This window comes from Vipera berus (genome assembly GCF_964194415.1).
Source record: "Vipera berus genome assembly, chromosome: 11".
NCBI classification, from domain to species: Eukaryota; Metazoa; Chordata; class Lepidosauria; order Squamata; family Viperidae; genus Vipera; species Vipera berus.
Genome location: NC_138214.1, coordinates 8557054 through 8571388, shown reverse-complemented (window position 1 = coordinate 8571388; position 14335 = coordinate 8557054). Strand labels below are relative to the sequence as shown.

Sequence of the window (14335 nt, the reverse complement as noted above, 5' to 3'; positions counted from 1 at the left end):
GGGATGGCCATGCTTGGTTCTAGTTTGGCAACATCAGCAGACCCTGAATGGCCTTTAATTTTCCCTTTTGTGTAGGGATCAATCTGATTTGCAGTTTGTGAACCAGCAGACTAAAATGAGCTAATGCTTGCATTCCAAAAAACAAACAAACAAACCCCTTCACTTAGATTGCAGTGCACTTTTTGCTGCTTAAAAAACAGTCACCCACTTGAGTACTTTGCAGAAAGGTTTACACCGAACAATATATCCGAGGGGCAAAGGCACAGGGGAAAAAAAAATGATCTGGAGAAATGGCTTGCGTAAAGCATACAGTTTGGGAAAAATGCAAGAGAGGATTATCAGGAGATAATTGCATCTGGGCCACCCAGGTGGTTGTAGCAGAAACGTACACATACATTATGCTAATGGCCTTTAAGAGAATTACAAGAGAATTCTACAGGGAGACGGCCAGAATGGACCTGGGACTGCACTAAGCTTATTTTTATTACTTTTATTTTTTTATTTTTATTTTAATTCCATTTATATCCCGCCCTTCTCCGAAGACTCAGGGCGGCTTACAAGCTTAGCAGTAGCCTTCATTCTATGTATATGCCTGCTTATTAGGGCTTTCATACACCCACCAAGCGGCATTATTGCTTACACTCGCCCTAACATCCGCGCTATCCACCAGTTGCAAGGCATGATTGTACGGCAGATCACCCGCCCTCCCTGATAGCAGTAGGGATATGGGTAGTATCCTAGTAGCGGCTCGCATATCCTGCGACAGTAGCGGTGGGCTCGGCGGCAGCGGGCGCAGCAGTATCCTCTCTCATCCCAAAGGGGGTGGAACTCGAGGCCGTTCTCGGTCTAGGGATGGTAAAGGAGGAAGGTTCATGCGTTAGGAACAATGGCCTGAACTTGTTGACCAGCCACAAGCTAGAAGCCGGCTTGCCTAGGAAAAGTTAGAAGTGGGGCCACAATGATCTACGGCAGGGCTCTGCAACTTGTAAGACTTGTTGACTTGCAACTCCGAGAGTTCCTCAGCCAGCCACGGATTTGCACTTTGTGGGAATCCATCGGCACATCCCAAAGGACAGGGGTCTCCAACCTTGGCAACTTTTAAGACTTGTGGACTTCAAGTCCCAGAATTCTGCAGCCAACACGGCTGACTGAGGAACTTTGGGAGTTGAAGTCCACAAATCTTAAAAGTAAGTCTCCAAGGACATCCCTGTCCTGTGCGACGTGCTGATGGATTCCCACCAAGTCCAAATCTGTCAGAAAGTCTTTGGTTGAGGTTACACAAGGGGCTAAGCCAATCAACAAATACACTGTGGCTAAAGAAACGCACCGAATGTGAATCGGAATATAGTGCTAAACTTCACATCATGCTACTTTTTTGATTCTTGCTTTGGTGTCTTACATTCACTAGTTGCTCACTGCTGAAGCCAAGCAGATTTCACAATGATTTAACTGCCGTCTGTAAACCCAGTTATTGGGACGACATCGTAATTGTTGCTCCTGTTCTGTGGGCAGGAGGACCAAGATGATGGATTATATCTACCCTCTCCAAGATTAGCTAGAGAGTCCCAGCTAGTCAAAATAGGGAAAGACTGAGCTTGCGAGGTAGATAATTGGATCTGCTCTAAGGCTGCTTCCTTTATTCCTTACGAGAGTCGTGTCCTTGTATGTCACCGCAATGCTGCATCTGTTCTTTCACCTTTCCCCCCTCCATGTCAGTAGTTTCTGGAAAGGGAAAGATGCAACATACCCCTCCCTCTCCATCGCAACAACTCTCTTACTCGTCCCTTTGTTACTTCCTTCCCCTACTCTTGCTTTCTGGTGCAAATTCATAGCGCTCATCTTTTGCTATTCTGGCCTCTCCCGATGGCTGCGTTCTTTCAGATTTCACAATGCTTTGAAGCAAGGAATTTTGAGCATACTTTCCAAGGATTGTTGGTGGTGGTGGCGGGGAGGACTGCTTAACTGAAGGAGCGGGACCTTCTAGCTCTGCAGAAAAGATTGCTAAAAATTCCACTTGGCTGGAGGCTGGGCACAAATTGTGACAATGCCTGTTTTTTTTTATGCCAAAGACTTACATAGTCGTTCACTGGTAAGTCTTCTTCAGTCAGCTGCCGAGTGTGGCGTTTGGGGCCTTGGCTTTCTTCCTTGCGCGATGACTGGCGTCCCTGCTGACCCTCCACTTGGTTTTGCTCATTCATGGGAATCGGATCCTCATTTCCTTTTTCAAAGTCAACAAGGTCTGGATCTAAGTGTGAGAGATCCATAATCAGAATAACAAAATAGCAGTGTTGGAAAAGGACCTTGGAGGTCATCTAGTCCAACCCCCTGCTTAGGCAGGAGACCCTATAACATTTCAGACAAATCCTTGTCCAGTCTCCTTCTTAAAACCTTCCAGTGTGGGAGCACCCACAACTTCTGGAGGCAGGTTGTTCCACTGATTAATTGTTCTCACTGCCAAGAAATTTCTCCTTAGTTCTAGGTTGCTTCTCTCCTTGGTTAGTTTCCATCCATTGATTCCAAGCCTTTGGGTGCTGAATAGAATAGAATAGAATAGAATAGAATAGAATAGAATAGAATAGAATAGAATAGAATAGAATAGAATAGAATAGTGGAATGGAATGGAATAATGCAATGGAATAATAAGAATAAGAATAAGAATAGAATAGAATAGAATAGAATAGAATAGAATAGAATAGAATAATCACTGCTGCTGCTCATAGGCTGGTCAGTTTCTTAATCCAGAGCATCTCTGCTGTTCTGGATTTAATTTTCGCCTTGACTAAGCTCATCCAGCCCTCCATGATTCCAAACGCCACTTCAGAATATGATGGAAAGCATTGTTGGCTTAATGATGCAAAGCCTTGCTGCATTTAAAATATTTCTGGCAGCTTTGTTGCTTAAATTTTTTCCAAGCAATTTACAGAAATCATCAGAGAGCCACCAAGGGTGGCTGGACGTGTCTGTCTCTGCTCTTGTCAGTTTCAAATCTTTCAAATTACCTTAAACTTGGTGATTTAAGGTGATTAGGTGGTGTTTGAACCCCACAATTTACCCAGCAAGTAATATGAATTCATCTGTGATAGTACTTTACGATTCAGTGTGTTAGGCAACCCTAGGAAATAGGATTAAACAATGAGAGGTCCTTGGTGCTGTCTGAATTTGGTTGTTTTCTTGCAGTTGTTTCATAACCCAAACTAGGTAACATCAGAGCTAATAGGTACCTTAGCAGCACTGATGATGTTCCCTAGTTTGGGTAATGAAACATCTGCAAGAAAAGAACTAAGTTCAGAGAGCACCAAGGATCCCATAGTCCTCCTCCTCCTCCCCCAAACCACACTCCCTTCTAGCACTGATGATGTTCCCTAGTTGGGTAATGCAATATCTGCAAGTTCAGAGAGCACCAAGGACCCCCCATTTCAACGCTGAGCTACAAATATTTTCCTTTATAGGGTTAAACGAATAAAATATAGTCCGCTTAAAAAGGAAAAGGTAAAGGTTCCCCCGCACATGCGTGCTAGTCGTTTCCGACTCTAGGGGCCGGTGCTCATCTCCGTTTCAAAGCCGAAGAGCCAGCGCTTGTCCGAGGACGTCTCCGTGGTCATGTGGCTGGCATGACTAGACGCCAAAGGCACACGGAACGCTGTTACCTTCCCACCGTAGTGGTCCCTATTTTTCTACTTGCATTTTTACGTGCTTTCGAACTGCTTAGGTTGGCAGAAGCTGGGACGAGTAACAGGCGCTCACTCTGTTACGTGGCACTCGGGATTTGACCCGCCAAACTGCCGACCTTCTGATCGACAAGCTCAGCGTCCTAACCCACTGAGCCACCGCGTCCCTTAGCCATGCTTAAATGTGTTCTGCAAAAAATATCCATAAGGTGGGTGAGAGGGGAGGAAGGAAAGCTACAGATAGTCCTTGACTTATGACCAGTTGCTTAGGGATGTTTGAAGTTATGACAGACCTCCCAGGGCGCCTTATGACCGGCTTCCAAAGCTCTGACAGCTGGCCCCTCCATGCGGTCACATGACCACATTTTCCTACCCTTTAGAAAGAAAGGTCTAGTGGTGAAGGTACCAAGCTAGAAACCAAGAGACGGTGAGTTCTAGTCATGCCTTAGCCTTACGTCTTAGCAGAGTTGGATGGATCCAATATGCAGTAACGTTTTTGCAGAGGTCAAACATCTTGGAATCCTTCAGAAAATCTTTATTTTCAATGGCTTTCTCTCCTGGAACCCAGAGCACCGACTGGTCAAAATAGGTGGCTGCTATTTCTTCTGCCTGCAAGACAGGACATAATTCTCATGCCAAATGTATTACGCTGGTGCAGCGCTTCGGCCAGATCTTTCCTCTCCAGGATATTCTTTCTTTTTTTTTTGTCTGGAGTACCATTCCTTCTTCCTGGACTAAAAACAGAAGTATGCCACACTCACAAAAGATGATGGCGTGCTTTCTTCATCCATTAGCTCCCAAACAAGAAAGACAGAATGAAACAAGCCGTATTCTCTAGGTAAGGCAGCCCAGCGATTCTGGCTTAATCCTCAGCAAAATGAGAATGGAAGACACATCTAACGAAGTGTCTCAGAGCCAGCCAGATTATTGCAGGAATGCAAAGATATTCTTTTCTTTTCTTTTCTTTTCCTGACCCCCCCTCAATTTGCTGTGTGATGCCAGAAACATGAAACCCTTTGCGATTCGACACACCAGTTTGAGTGTGAAATAGGATGTTTGGTTCACCGTTGGAGGCGTTTTTGAGATTGGAAAAGAGGAATTTTTTTTTTCCACCTCAAAACGCTTCTGATGGAAGCAACCCACCGGAAGGGCTGTTTTGCTCTCACAAGGTTGTCGCTTTGAACTCTGAACGGGGATTCAACTTTTTTTTTTTTTAAAAAGGTGGGATCCTTAAAATCTTTGCACATTTTTGAAAATAGAGAGGTTGCATTTTAACTAGCGTGCCTACTTATTGGTGGACGTAAGGAAAAGTTCCATTGTATCTTCCCTTTCCTAAAAGTTCTCTTCTTGTGTTGTTTGCAGTGAGACACCATTATGGCTAGGACTGAGTTTACTATCGGAATAAAATAATTAATAATAATAATAATTTAAAAAACAGGAGAGAATATCCAGCCTTGTAAATCTGAGTTATCTTTGAGGCATCTTGTGTGTCTCAAAGCATTCATCCTGGGAAGAAAATAAACTCAGACTAACAAATGTTGCCCGCGCTAAGAACCAGATTGGGGGAGGCTGGGAAAAGAATGGAAGGGAGAATACACATGAAAGGATCAAGGGACAGGTGAGTCTCCTAAATGGCAACTCAGCCCAGGTGACAGGTAACCTGGGTGGAAGCATTTCAAATTCTTCAAAAAGATTCATACGGCCTTCCTAACTCACTATAAGGCTGGGGAAATTCTCTTTTCCTTTCCTTACTGAACTGTGTATAATTCTTGCTTTCTGATCTGGCTCAACTTCGTATCTGCCTTGTGAAAGGCATGTAGGGAATTGCAGTCTCAAACCTGGGGCCAGGCCAGTAAATAAATTTCATTTTAAGTCGATTCATTGCAGAAATGAAATGAATTCAAGGCGGATAACACAGATCAACAAACGATTAAAGGAACGGAGGCATCACACTGACAACAAAGGTCGAGGCCACGGTTTTCCCTGTTGTCACACGTGTCTGTGCAAACTGAACGATCAAAAAGGCTGAAAGAAATGAGAAATGACCACAGATGTTGGAAGAAATGGTTGACAGGCCAGCCCTAGCTGAAATGAAAGCAGACTGTTCACCGGGAGACCAATTAAGCTAAAGTTTAGATGTTTTTGATGCTCTCTGAGCTTGCTTGTTTTCTTGCAGACATTTCACTACCAAATTAGGTAATGTCATCAGTGCAAGTAGGGAGTGGGGTTTGTTCTTGGTTTGTAGTGGTGTGCCCTGTCAGTATTGGTGGGAATGATCTTGGAGGGCTTTTTACTGTTAGCTTGTTTGAAACGTCCTTGATAGGGGTATTTTTTAATTTTTGATTGTTAGCCTAATGTTAATCTTGGTGTTATACCCAACACTCTCACCAACACTGACAGGGCAAGCCACTAGAACAGGGGTCTTCAAACGTGGCCCTTTTATGACTTGTGGACTTCAACTCCCAGAATTCCTCAGCCAGTGTGCCTGGCTGAGGAATTCTGGGAGTTGAAGTCCACCAATCACAAACAGGCCACGTTTGAAGACCCCTGCACTAGAATATGAGAGCAAACCCTGCTCCATACGAGCACGGATGGCGTTACCTAGTTGGGTAATGAAACGTCTCCAGAAATCAAGCAAGCTCAGGGGCCACAAAAGACTCCTCATTTCAGCCCTGAGCTATAAATATTCTCCAACTGCTTAGATGTTTTGCAGACCAAGTTTGAAGGCAAAACATCATTGGAAAAGACTGGGATGCTTGGAAAAACGGGAAGGCAGTAAGTCCAATTAAAGGGACACAGACACATTGAAAACCAATTAATGTCATGTGGATGAGATTTCACTTATTCTTTCCTTGCTACCATCATCTCAGCTGGGCTGCGTTTGGCCTTACGGTTGAGTCCATTTTCCCTTTAGGGAAGACTCCGCTCAGCTTTAGCATATGTCGAACCTCATTCTCTCTCTCTCTGGTCTGCGAGTGATTTAAAAACCAGTTGGGGATTACTCTCCTCTGTCCTTTCCAAGCTGCTATAAATCTGCTAGCTGGCCAGAGTCTTTATTTAATTCAGCACATTCTTTCCTTCTGCATACCTCGGGCGCCTCCATCTCCATCTCCGATGCTTCTGGTATCCCTTTAATCTGGTTTTGGAGAAAGCATTTAGGATCACCCCTGAAAAAGAGGCCAGTTATTCCCTGCAAAGAAAAGCAAAAATATAACCAGGTAAAGGTGGGAGAGGAAATGAATGCAACAGAGGTAAATCTGCAAGCCCACGATTATTTTAATTCAGGTATCTCTGTCTGTCTGTCTGTCTCTCCCTATCTCCCTCCCTCCCTAAAGGTAAAGGTAAAGGTTCCCCCGCACATGCGTGCTAGTCGTTTCCGACTCTAGGGGCCGGTGCTCATCTCCGTTTCAAAGCTATAAATATTCTCCAACTGCTTAGATGTTTTGCAGACCTTAGACAAGAGCCAGCGCTTGTCTAAGGACGTCTCTGTGGTCATGTGGCCGGCATGACTAGACGCCAAAGGCGCACGGAACGCTGTTACCTTCCCACCATAGTGGTCCCTATTTTTCTACTTGCATTTTTATGCGCTTTCGAACTGCTAGGTTGGCAGAAGCTGGGACTAGTAACAGGCGCTCACTCTGCTATGCGGCACTTGGGATTCAACCCGCCAAACTGCTGACCATCTGATCGACAAGCTCAGCGTCCTAACCCACTGAGCCACCGCGTCCCTCCCTCCCTATATACATATACACACATACATTTTCAGTTGCAATAAAAGTGGGGCATGAATAAAGATTCTCGGTAGTCTATAAATACTATAAAATCTATAAATACTTCTATATGCCTCTGATTTGTCATCTGAATGTAAAGTAAATAAAAAACGCCTCGGATTCAGAAGATTCACCGCGGGCACTTTGCTTTAATGCCTTCTGTTATAATGAATATTTTCTCCTTCCTGCTGACTTCTTATTTTTGTTTTAAAACAAACTGGCATTGCATATTAGTTAAGAGACTCCACTATGAATCAAGAAATTCCAGGTTTGACTCAGACCTGTTGGGTCCACCGATTGACGTAAGCTGTAATGTAGTTTAGTGGCTTAGTGCACAACATAAAATTGGCCAGTTTGCTTTATTCTGTGCAGAAAATTGACACCTTGCTTTTTTTCTCTTTTCTTTTTTGCCTTTAAACAAGGTGGATTATTCAGGCAGACTGTAGCCAAGATGTGAATCAGGCTGACCTAACTAAACTTTGGAAATAGATATACATACATTCTTAAAATCATGTATTTCAAGGACTTCCTCACGATCCTTGCCGGTATAAAAGGTCTCTGTCCAGGTGAGGGGATCGATCTTGAGTAATATTTTCTGTTTTTCCATGTTGCTGACAAACATATGCTCCAATTCATAAATCTGAAAAACAGATTGGGGGGAGTAGGAATTCAGTGCAATGGTTGATCACATTAAGCCTTGCATAGTTTGGTTAAGAAGTTATGGGCATCCTGCCAATTGTGGCTTTTTGAACAAGACCCGGTGAAAACAAACCATGGCTATATAATGTACAGAGTCACCCACTTTGTCCCAAAGGCAGCAGGATTTTCTTGTTTCCCCCCCCCCCTTGAAAATGTTTCGTTTCTCATCCAAGAAGCTTCTTCAGCTCTAACCCCAGTTCTTCAGATAGAATTGAAGAAGCTTCTTGGATGAGATGTGAAACATTTTCAAGGGGAATAAACCCCCCCAACAAATTCATTTTGAACTTAGCAGGCTACAAGGAAAGAAGAAAATATTCTATGCAAAGATTCAAACTGGCATCCTTTTCATCAGAACTGCAGCCTTTGTTCCCTTCAGACCGTTAGTGAATTCTTCAAAGTCCAAACCAACAGGTTTTACAATATGGAAAGTTGAAGGTAGATTCTTGGGGGGGGGAAGCAGTTAGGTTGCCTTATCAGATAATCCCTGAGGACAGATTGTGCTTTAGACCAGACTTAGTGGCATCTGAAGACAGACTGGAAAAAGATCTTGAAATTCAAACTTTCTATGCAAGGAACTTTCTTTTTTGTGGGGGTTACTTTTATGGCTAACTTGATTTCATTCTTTTTCTTTTGGGTCCTGCTAAAGCAGAATTGTGACCAAGCTCTGAGAGAGAGGATATATAAGCTGCAAGAAGAACAGTTTTTGTACAAACCCTATTTGGTTCTGAGGCAATAAAGTTGCTGTTATCCTGAGCAGCAGGAATTTTGTTTATGGCCTGAACACACAGCACCAGTCCCCAGGGACCTCTAAAAATATCTCCCCCAAATTGCAATGTTTAATGCATCAGAAAGAGAAGATGATGAAATGCATAGGGAGTTGTCATATTAATGAGATTTAATTAGCTTAATTCAATGCTAATTAATTAGAAATGAAAATGAAAATGGATTTATTATCCTGGGTGCAGTGTTATTCCTAGCTCTGCTTGCCGGTCTGAAGACTGTAACATGTCATTCGAAGGACACCTGCTGCTCTTGTCCTGAGAAAGGTTGGACACCCCTGATGTAGACTCTTCCTATCAATCAGAATAGAGCTGCAAGAGACCTTGAAGATCTTCTAGTTCAACCCCCTGCTCAACCAGGAGAACCTATACCATTTCAGAGAAGTAGCTGTCCAGTCTTTTCTTAAAAGCCTCCAGTGATGGAGCACCCACGATTTCTGGAGGCAAGCTGTTCCACTGGTTAATTATCCTCATTGTAGGAAGTTTCTCCTTAATTCCAGGTTGCTTCTCTCCTTGATTAGTTTCCATCTGTTGTTTCTTGTCCTGCCCTCTGGTGCTTTGGAATGTTTTTTTGTCCACTGCCCCCCTCATAAATAGCCAAGTTACCAAGTGTCTGAATTTTGAGCACATGATCAGGGCGATGCTCTGACGGTTGTGATCAGGGCGATGCTCTGACGGTTGTGATCAGGGCGATGCTCTGACGGTTGTGTGAAAAATAGTCACAGTGCTGCTGTAACTTTGAACGGTCGCTAAATGGAAGTGTTGTAATTGAGGGCTACCTGTATTGTGCAAACCCAGCCCAGTTTGCTTTAGTCAATGAATTGTGACTGACAATGTAATAGAGCATTTTCCTGTGACCTGTGAACCAAGTCTGTATTTTGGATTGATGGGATTCGCTACTTTCTTGTGCAAACCACTGATGCTTACGACCCTACAGATGTCACAGGGCAATTAACATAAACGGAAGAAGCCTGAATGAAACACTGATCTGTTGGGTTAATGGTGGATATCTTCTTCCTGCCCTTCACTTCAGCATTTTGGCCAAAGTCCACCGTTCTCCGGAATGAAAGTATGAAGTTCTTCTCCTTCTCTCTATATTTACTTTTTGGGACAAGGATGAAAGTGATTTTATTTTCAAATTGTTCGGCTGTCCCTTTTTTGTGTGCGCGTTGTTTGCTTAAACGACACTTGAAACCAGACTTTCGTGCAATTTGTTTTTTCTGGAAAGTGCTACAGATGGCTGGGCAAACAGTAGTTTCCTGATGCTGAGATGTGACTGTTCCACTGGGATGATTTAAAGCAGGGGAGAGGAGCTGGCCTGCTAGATGTTGCACCACAACTCCCATTATCCCGGACAGCTGGCTGGTGATTGGAATTAGCGTTCAACAATATCTGGAGAGCCAAAAATCCCCCATCTTTGACTGCAAGCACATTTGCAAGGATGCACTTAACCACGTCAGTTCTGAACTACCCAATTTCCTGGATTTGCATGGAACGTCGAACTCTTCCGTGAAAGAAGACAACATGGAGGAAGATGGAAAAAGGTATGTTGTGTACAAGATAAGATAAGAAACAAGGGATGGAAACCAATCAAGGAGGGAAGCAACCTGGAATTAAGGAGAAACTTCCTAACAGTGAGGACAATTAAGCAGTGGAACAGCCTGCCTCCAGAAGTTGTGGATGCTTCACCACTGGAGGTTTTTAAGAAGAGACTGGACAGCTACTTCTCTGAAATGGTGTGGTGTCTCCTGCTTGAGCAGGGGGTTGAATTAGATCTAGAAGATCTCCAAGGTCTCTCTTCCAGCTCTATCCTGATGGATAGTAAAAGTCTACAGCAGGGCTGTCCAACCTTTCTCAGGACAAGAGCAGCAGGTGTCCTTTGAATGACATGTCACAGTCTTCAGACAGGCAAGACCTGATTGATTGATTGATAACATACTGATTACTGAATAAAAAAAAGGAACAGGCAATCGATTATGCACATGCAAATTTGTCTATCTCCTAAGATCTTTTTGATTTTTCTTTTTAATTTGCTGGCACCTACGTGGGTACACCAAGTTACCAGTGCGGCCTCTTCTCTCCAGTAATAATAGCACGGGTTGCAGGAGTCTGGAATGCAAATGGTTTTTGCAGACCTGCCTCTTGAACAGCAGCAGCTTATTGCAAACAGATGCTGGACTTGGACAGGGAAGCCAGCGGAGGCAGGACTGCCCAGCCAGCCAGTTTTTGGACATTTCTCGGCTGCCTTTATGGATAGTAGCAGAACTGACTTGAGAAGAATGGGCTTCCAAATTAATTAAACTGGTTTTATCTTTTTTTTTAATAAAGAGCTGCATCACTTCATAAATACTCTGCAGGGCTATAATACTTTGGGTGGTGTGCATATATATTGGAAAGACCTTCTGAGGAAAAATGGCTAATTAAATTATGAGACCATGGTACATTTGATATCAAAATAGAGCCTTGGTGGAGCAGTGGGCTGATGCCTCCTTAAGTAACACCAGCTGCCTGCAATTAGTGCAGGTTCGAGTCCCACCAGGCTCAAGGTTGACTCAGCCTTCCATCCTTCCGAGGTAGGTAAAATGAGGACCCAGATTGTTGGGGGCAATAAGCTGACTTTGTAAAAATGCCGCTGGGGGGGGGGGGGCGAAAGCCCTAATAAGTAGGCATATAAATAGAATGAAGGCTATTGCTAAGCACATTGATTTGTGCTTCTTAGATTGTAAGCCGCCCTGAGTCTTCGGAGAAGGGCGGGATATAAATGGGATTTTAAAAAAAAGAACCTTGTATTTAAAAAGGAAATCTGATGGCAGAATTCAGGTCTAACTGGAAACCATTCCTGGCTAATTATTTGCTCTGCAGATTTTGTACTGCAGCCTAAATTTGGGCGTTTCTACATGTAGAGTTTGGCATATAGTATTTCATTGTTCAATTTCCCCCAAAAAACCTACCCTCTGAGGTAGATTCTCAGAGAATAACTGTCTCCCGTTGACCCAGAGAATTTCTGTGGCTCAGGCTGGATTAGAACCCAAGTCTTTTTAAGCAAGCCCAGTTCCTTAGCCACCATATCCCCAATGCCGTTGGGGTAGTATTGGCAGAAAGTAATTCTCATAATTATTCCATAAAATGACTGAATAAATATAGCAAGTTCTCAGCCCTTTCAGCTGCAAACTCAGGAAAGTCCAATTTAAATTGGCTAGAGATCAGTCACTTTCCCCAAGCAAGTGACTTCTTTAATGCCTTGATGGAGAGGGCTTCTTCTCCAGTTCCTGGCAAGTTAATTGAAACAAAATGGAAAGGAACTTCTCACAATTAAACTGTGCTGAGAAAGAAATCTCTGCCTTTCCACAGCTAAGATCCCACCGCCAAAAGAAACGGCAGCACAGCATAAAACTTTGACAAAGTTTCTCTGCATCTTTTTTTAAAGCGTGGGATAGAAACACCCCCCTCCCCGCTTTAAAATATCTCTTCGATATAATCCTGAGAATAGAACGTACCTTTTTAGGAGGAGCAGGTTTCCAAAAATAGGAGACACCCAGAACGGTCAAGGTGAGGGAGAGGAGCAGAACGAAAGTTAACGCAGCCCAAACCTGGACTCTTTCGGAGAACCCTTTCTTGACATTTGAAGTGTAAGCCTGAGACACAGAAGGAGGAGAGAAGTCTTCAGGCAAAGCTAGTTTCAGACAAGCCACACCATCGAATTATAGAATCAGAGGGCTAGGAGGGACCTTGGAGGTCCTCTAGTCCAACCTCCTCCTCAAGCAGGAGACCCTATACCATGGCAGACAAAGGGCTGTCCAGTCTTTTCCTGAAAACCTCCAGGGATGGAGCAGCCACAACTTCTGGAGGCAGGCTGTCCCACTAATTAATTGTTCTCACTTTCAGGAAATGTCTCCTTAGTTATGGGGCACCAAACAATCGCTCTTTGGGTGCATCTCCCCCAAGACCTGCCCTCCCACCCCCACCCCACCCAAAAAAGCCAAGGAATGGACTTACATCTTCCTTGCAGGATTTTTGGGAGCCCTCCGGGAGCTGTTGCCCCATGCTGCTTCCCCCTGAGTGTCAACTCTTTCTTTTATGTCACAAAGAGTGGGACGGGAGAGACAGAGGGACTGGGGTGGAGTCAGGATGCCTTTGAATCCTCCTTGAGCCGAGTGGAGGGTTCCCTTTTTTTGTCTCTCTCCTTCCAGCTGGCTAGGCTAAATGTTTGGCATTGCCACATCCAAGTCTGCAAACGTGCCGGAGAGGCTACGTTTGAGAAGGAGACAAGGATGCTCTGTTTCTTCTCTGAACGGATTGTCCTTGCAAGCCCGACTCTAGGAAAAAAAGACTGTCGTTTTATTTCCAATGCTAATTCCTCCTGAGTCCCGGGGTTTTATTTTGCTAAGTGTCTTTCTAGCCTGGCTAGATTCTTGATGGCAAATGCTCACCATGTTGACCCAAACACGTTTTTTTTTCTTTTCCAAAAGGCAAGTGGACCCTTTTTTTCTCTCTCTCTTTCCTTTGAAAATGTTTAGTTTTTCATCCAAGAAGCTTCTTCCATGAACTGAAGAAGCTTCTTGGATGAGAAGTGAAGGGTTTTCCAGGGAGAAACCAAGAGAGTCCAGCTGCCTTTTGGAAAAGCAGCTTTGGGGCAATCGTGATCTGGATGATTGAGGATCTCCAGTAGACATTCCCCATCCTGATTTGCCTTTAGTAGGATCTTGAAAGTTAGAAGTGAAACTTCTTCCTCAGGGAAAAAACAATCCAGTTGCCTTTTCAAAAAGCTCCTTTATGAGACAGCTATGACCTGGATGACTGAGAATCGCCATAAACATTCTCCTGAGGAAGTTCCAAACATCTCCTTCATCCTATCTATTCAGCTCATCCAACTTTCCTTTCTTCCACTCCCATCAACTTGGTTTAGGATACTTGTCATTTGCTAGCAGGAGAACTCATATTCTGTCTATATAAGTGAGTCTTTTACAACCTTAGCAATTTTAAGATATGTGGACTTCAAATCCCAAAATTCTCCGGGCAGCATGCTGGCTAGAGAATTCTGGGAATTAAAGCTCACAACTCTTAAAGTTGCCAAGGTTGGATAAGATTTGCCAATGTTCTGGTTGACAGCTCATCACCTTCAGTAGAAGTGAGGGGGCTTCAGAAGTCCGTCTTAACTCGGCATTCTCCAGATGTGTTGATGTAGAACGGGTGTCTTCAAACTTGGGCCTTTTATGACTTGTGGACTTCAACTGCCAGAATTCCTCAGCCGGGCATGGCTGGCTGAGGAATTCTGGGCGTTGGTCCACGAGTCATAAAAGAGCCAAGGTTGCCTACCCCTGGTATAGGGTTTCCTGCCTGAACAGGGGGTTGGACTAGATGACCTCCAAGGTCCCTTCCATCATCATCTTCTTCTTCTTCTTCTTCTTCTTCTTCTTCT

General features: G+C 44.0%; 1 protein-coding gene across 1 annotated transcript; it reads right to left on the bottom strand.

Annotated features, from left to right (window-relative positions):
• Window positions 1–235: 235 nt before the first annotated feature.
• TNMD (tenomodulin) lies at window positions 236–12970 on the bottom strand. Its single transcript, XM_081336857.1, has 7 exons — window positions 12913–12970; window positions 12414–12551; window positions 7938–8078; window positions 6757–6858; window positions 4124–4277; window positions 2076–2245; window positions 236–846 (listed from the first exon to the last, which is right to left on the bottom strand). The coding sequence occupies exons 1-7, from the start codon at window positions 12958–12960 to the stop codon at window positions 637–639; spliced, it is 963 nt and encodes a 320-aa protein (XP_081192983.1). The 5' UTR covers window positions 12961–12970; the 3' UTR covers window positions 236–636.
• Window positions 12971–14335: the final 1365 nt, after the last annotated feature.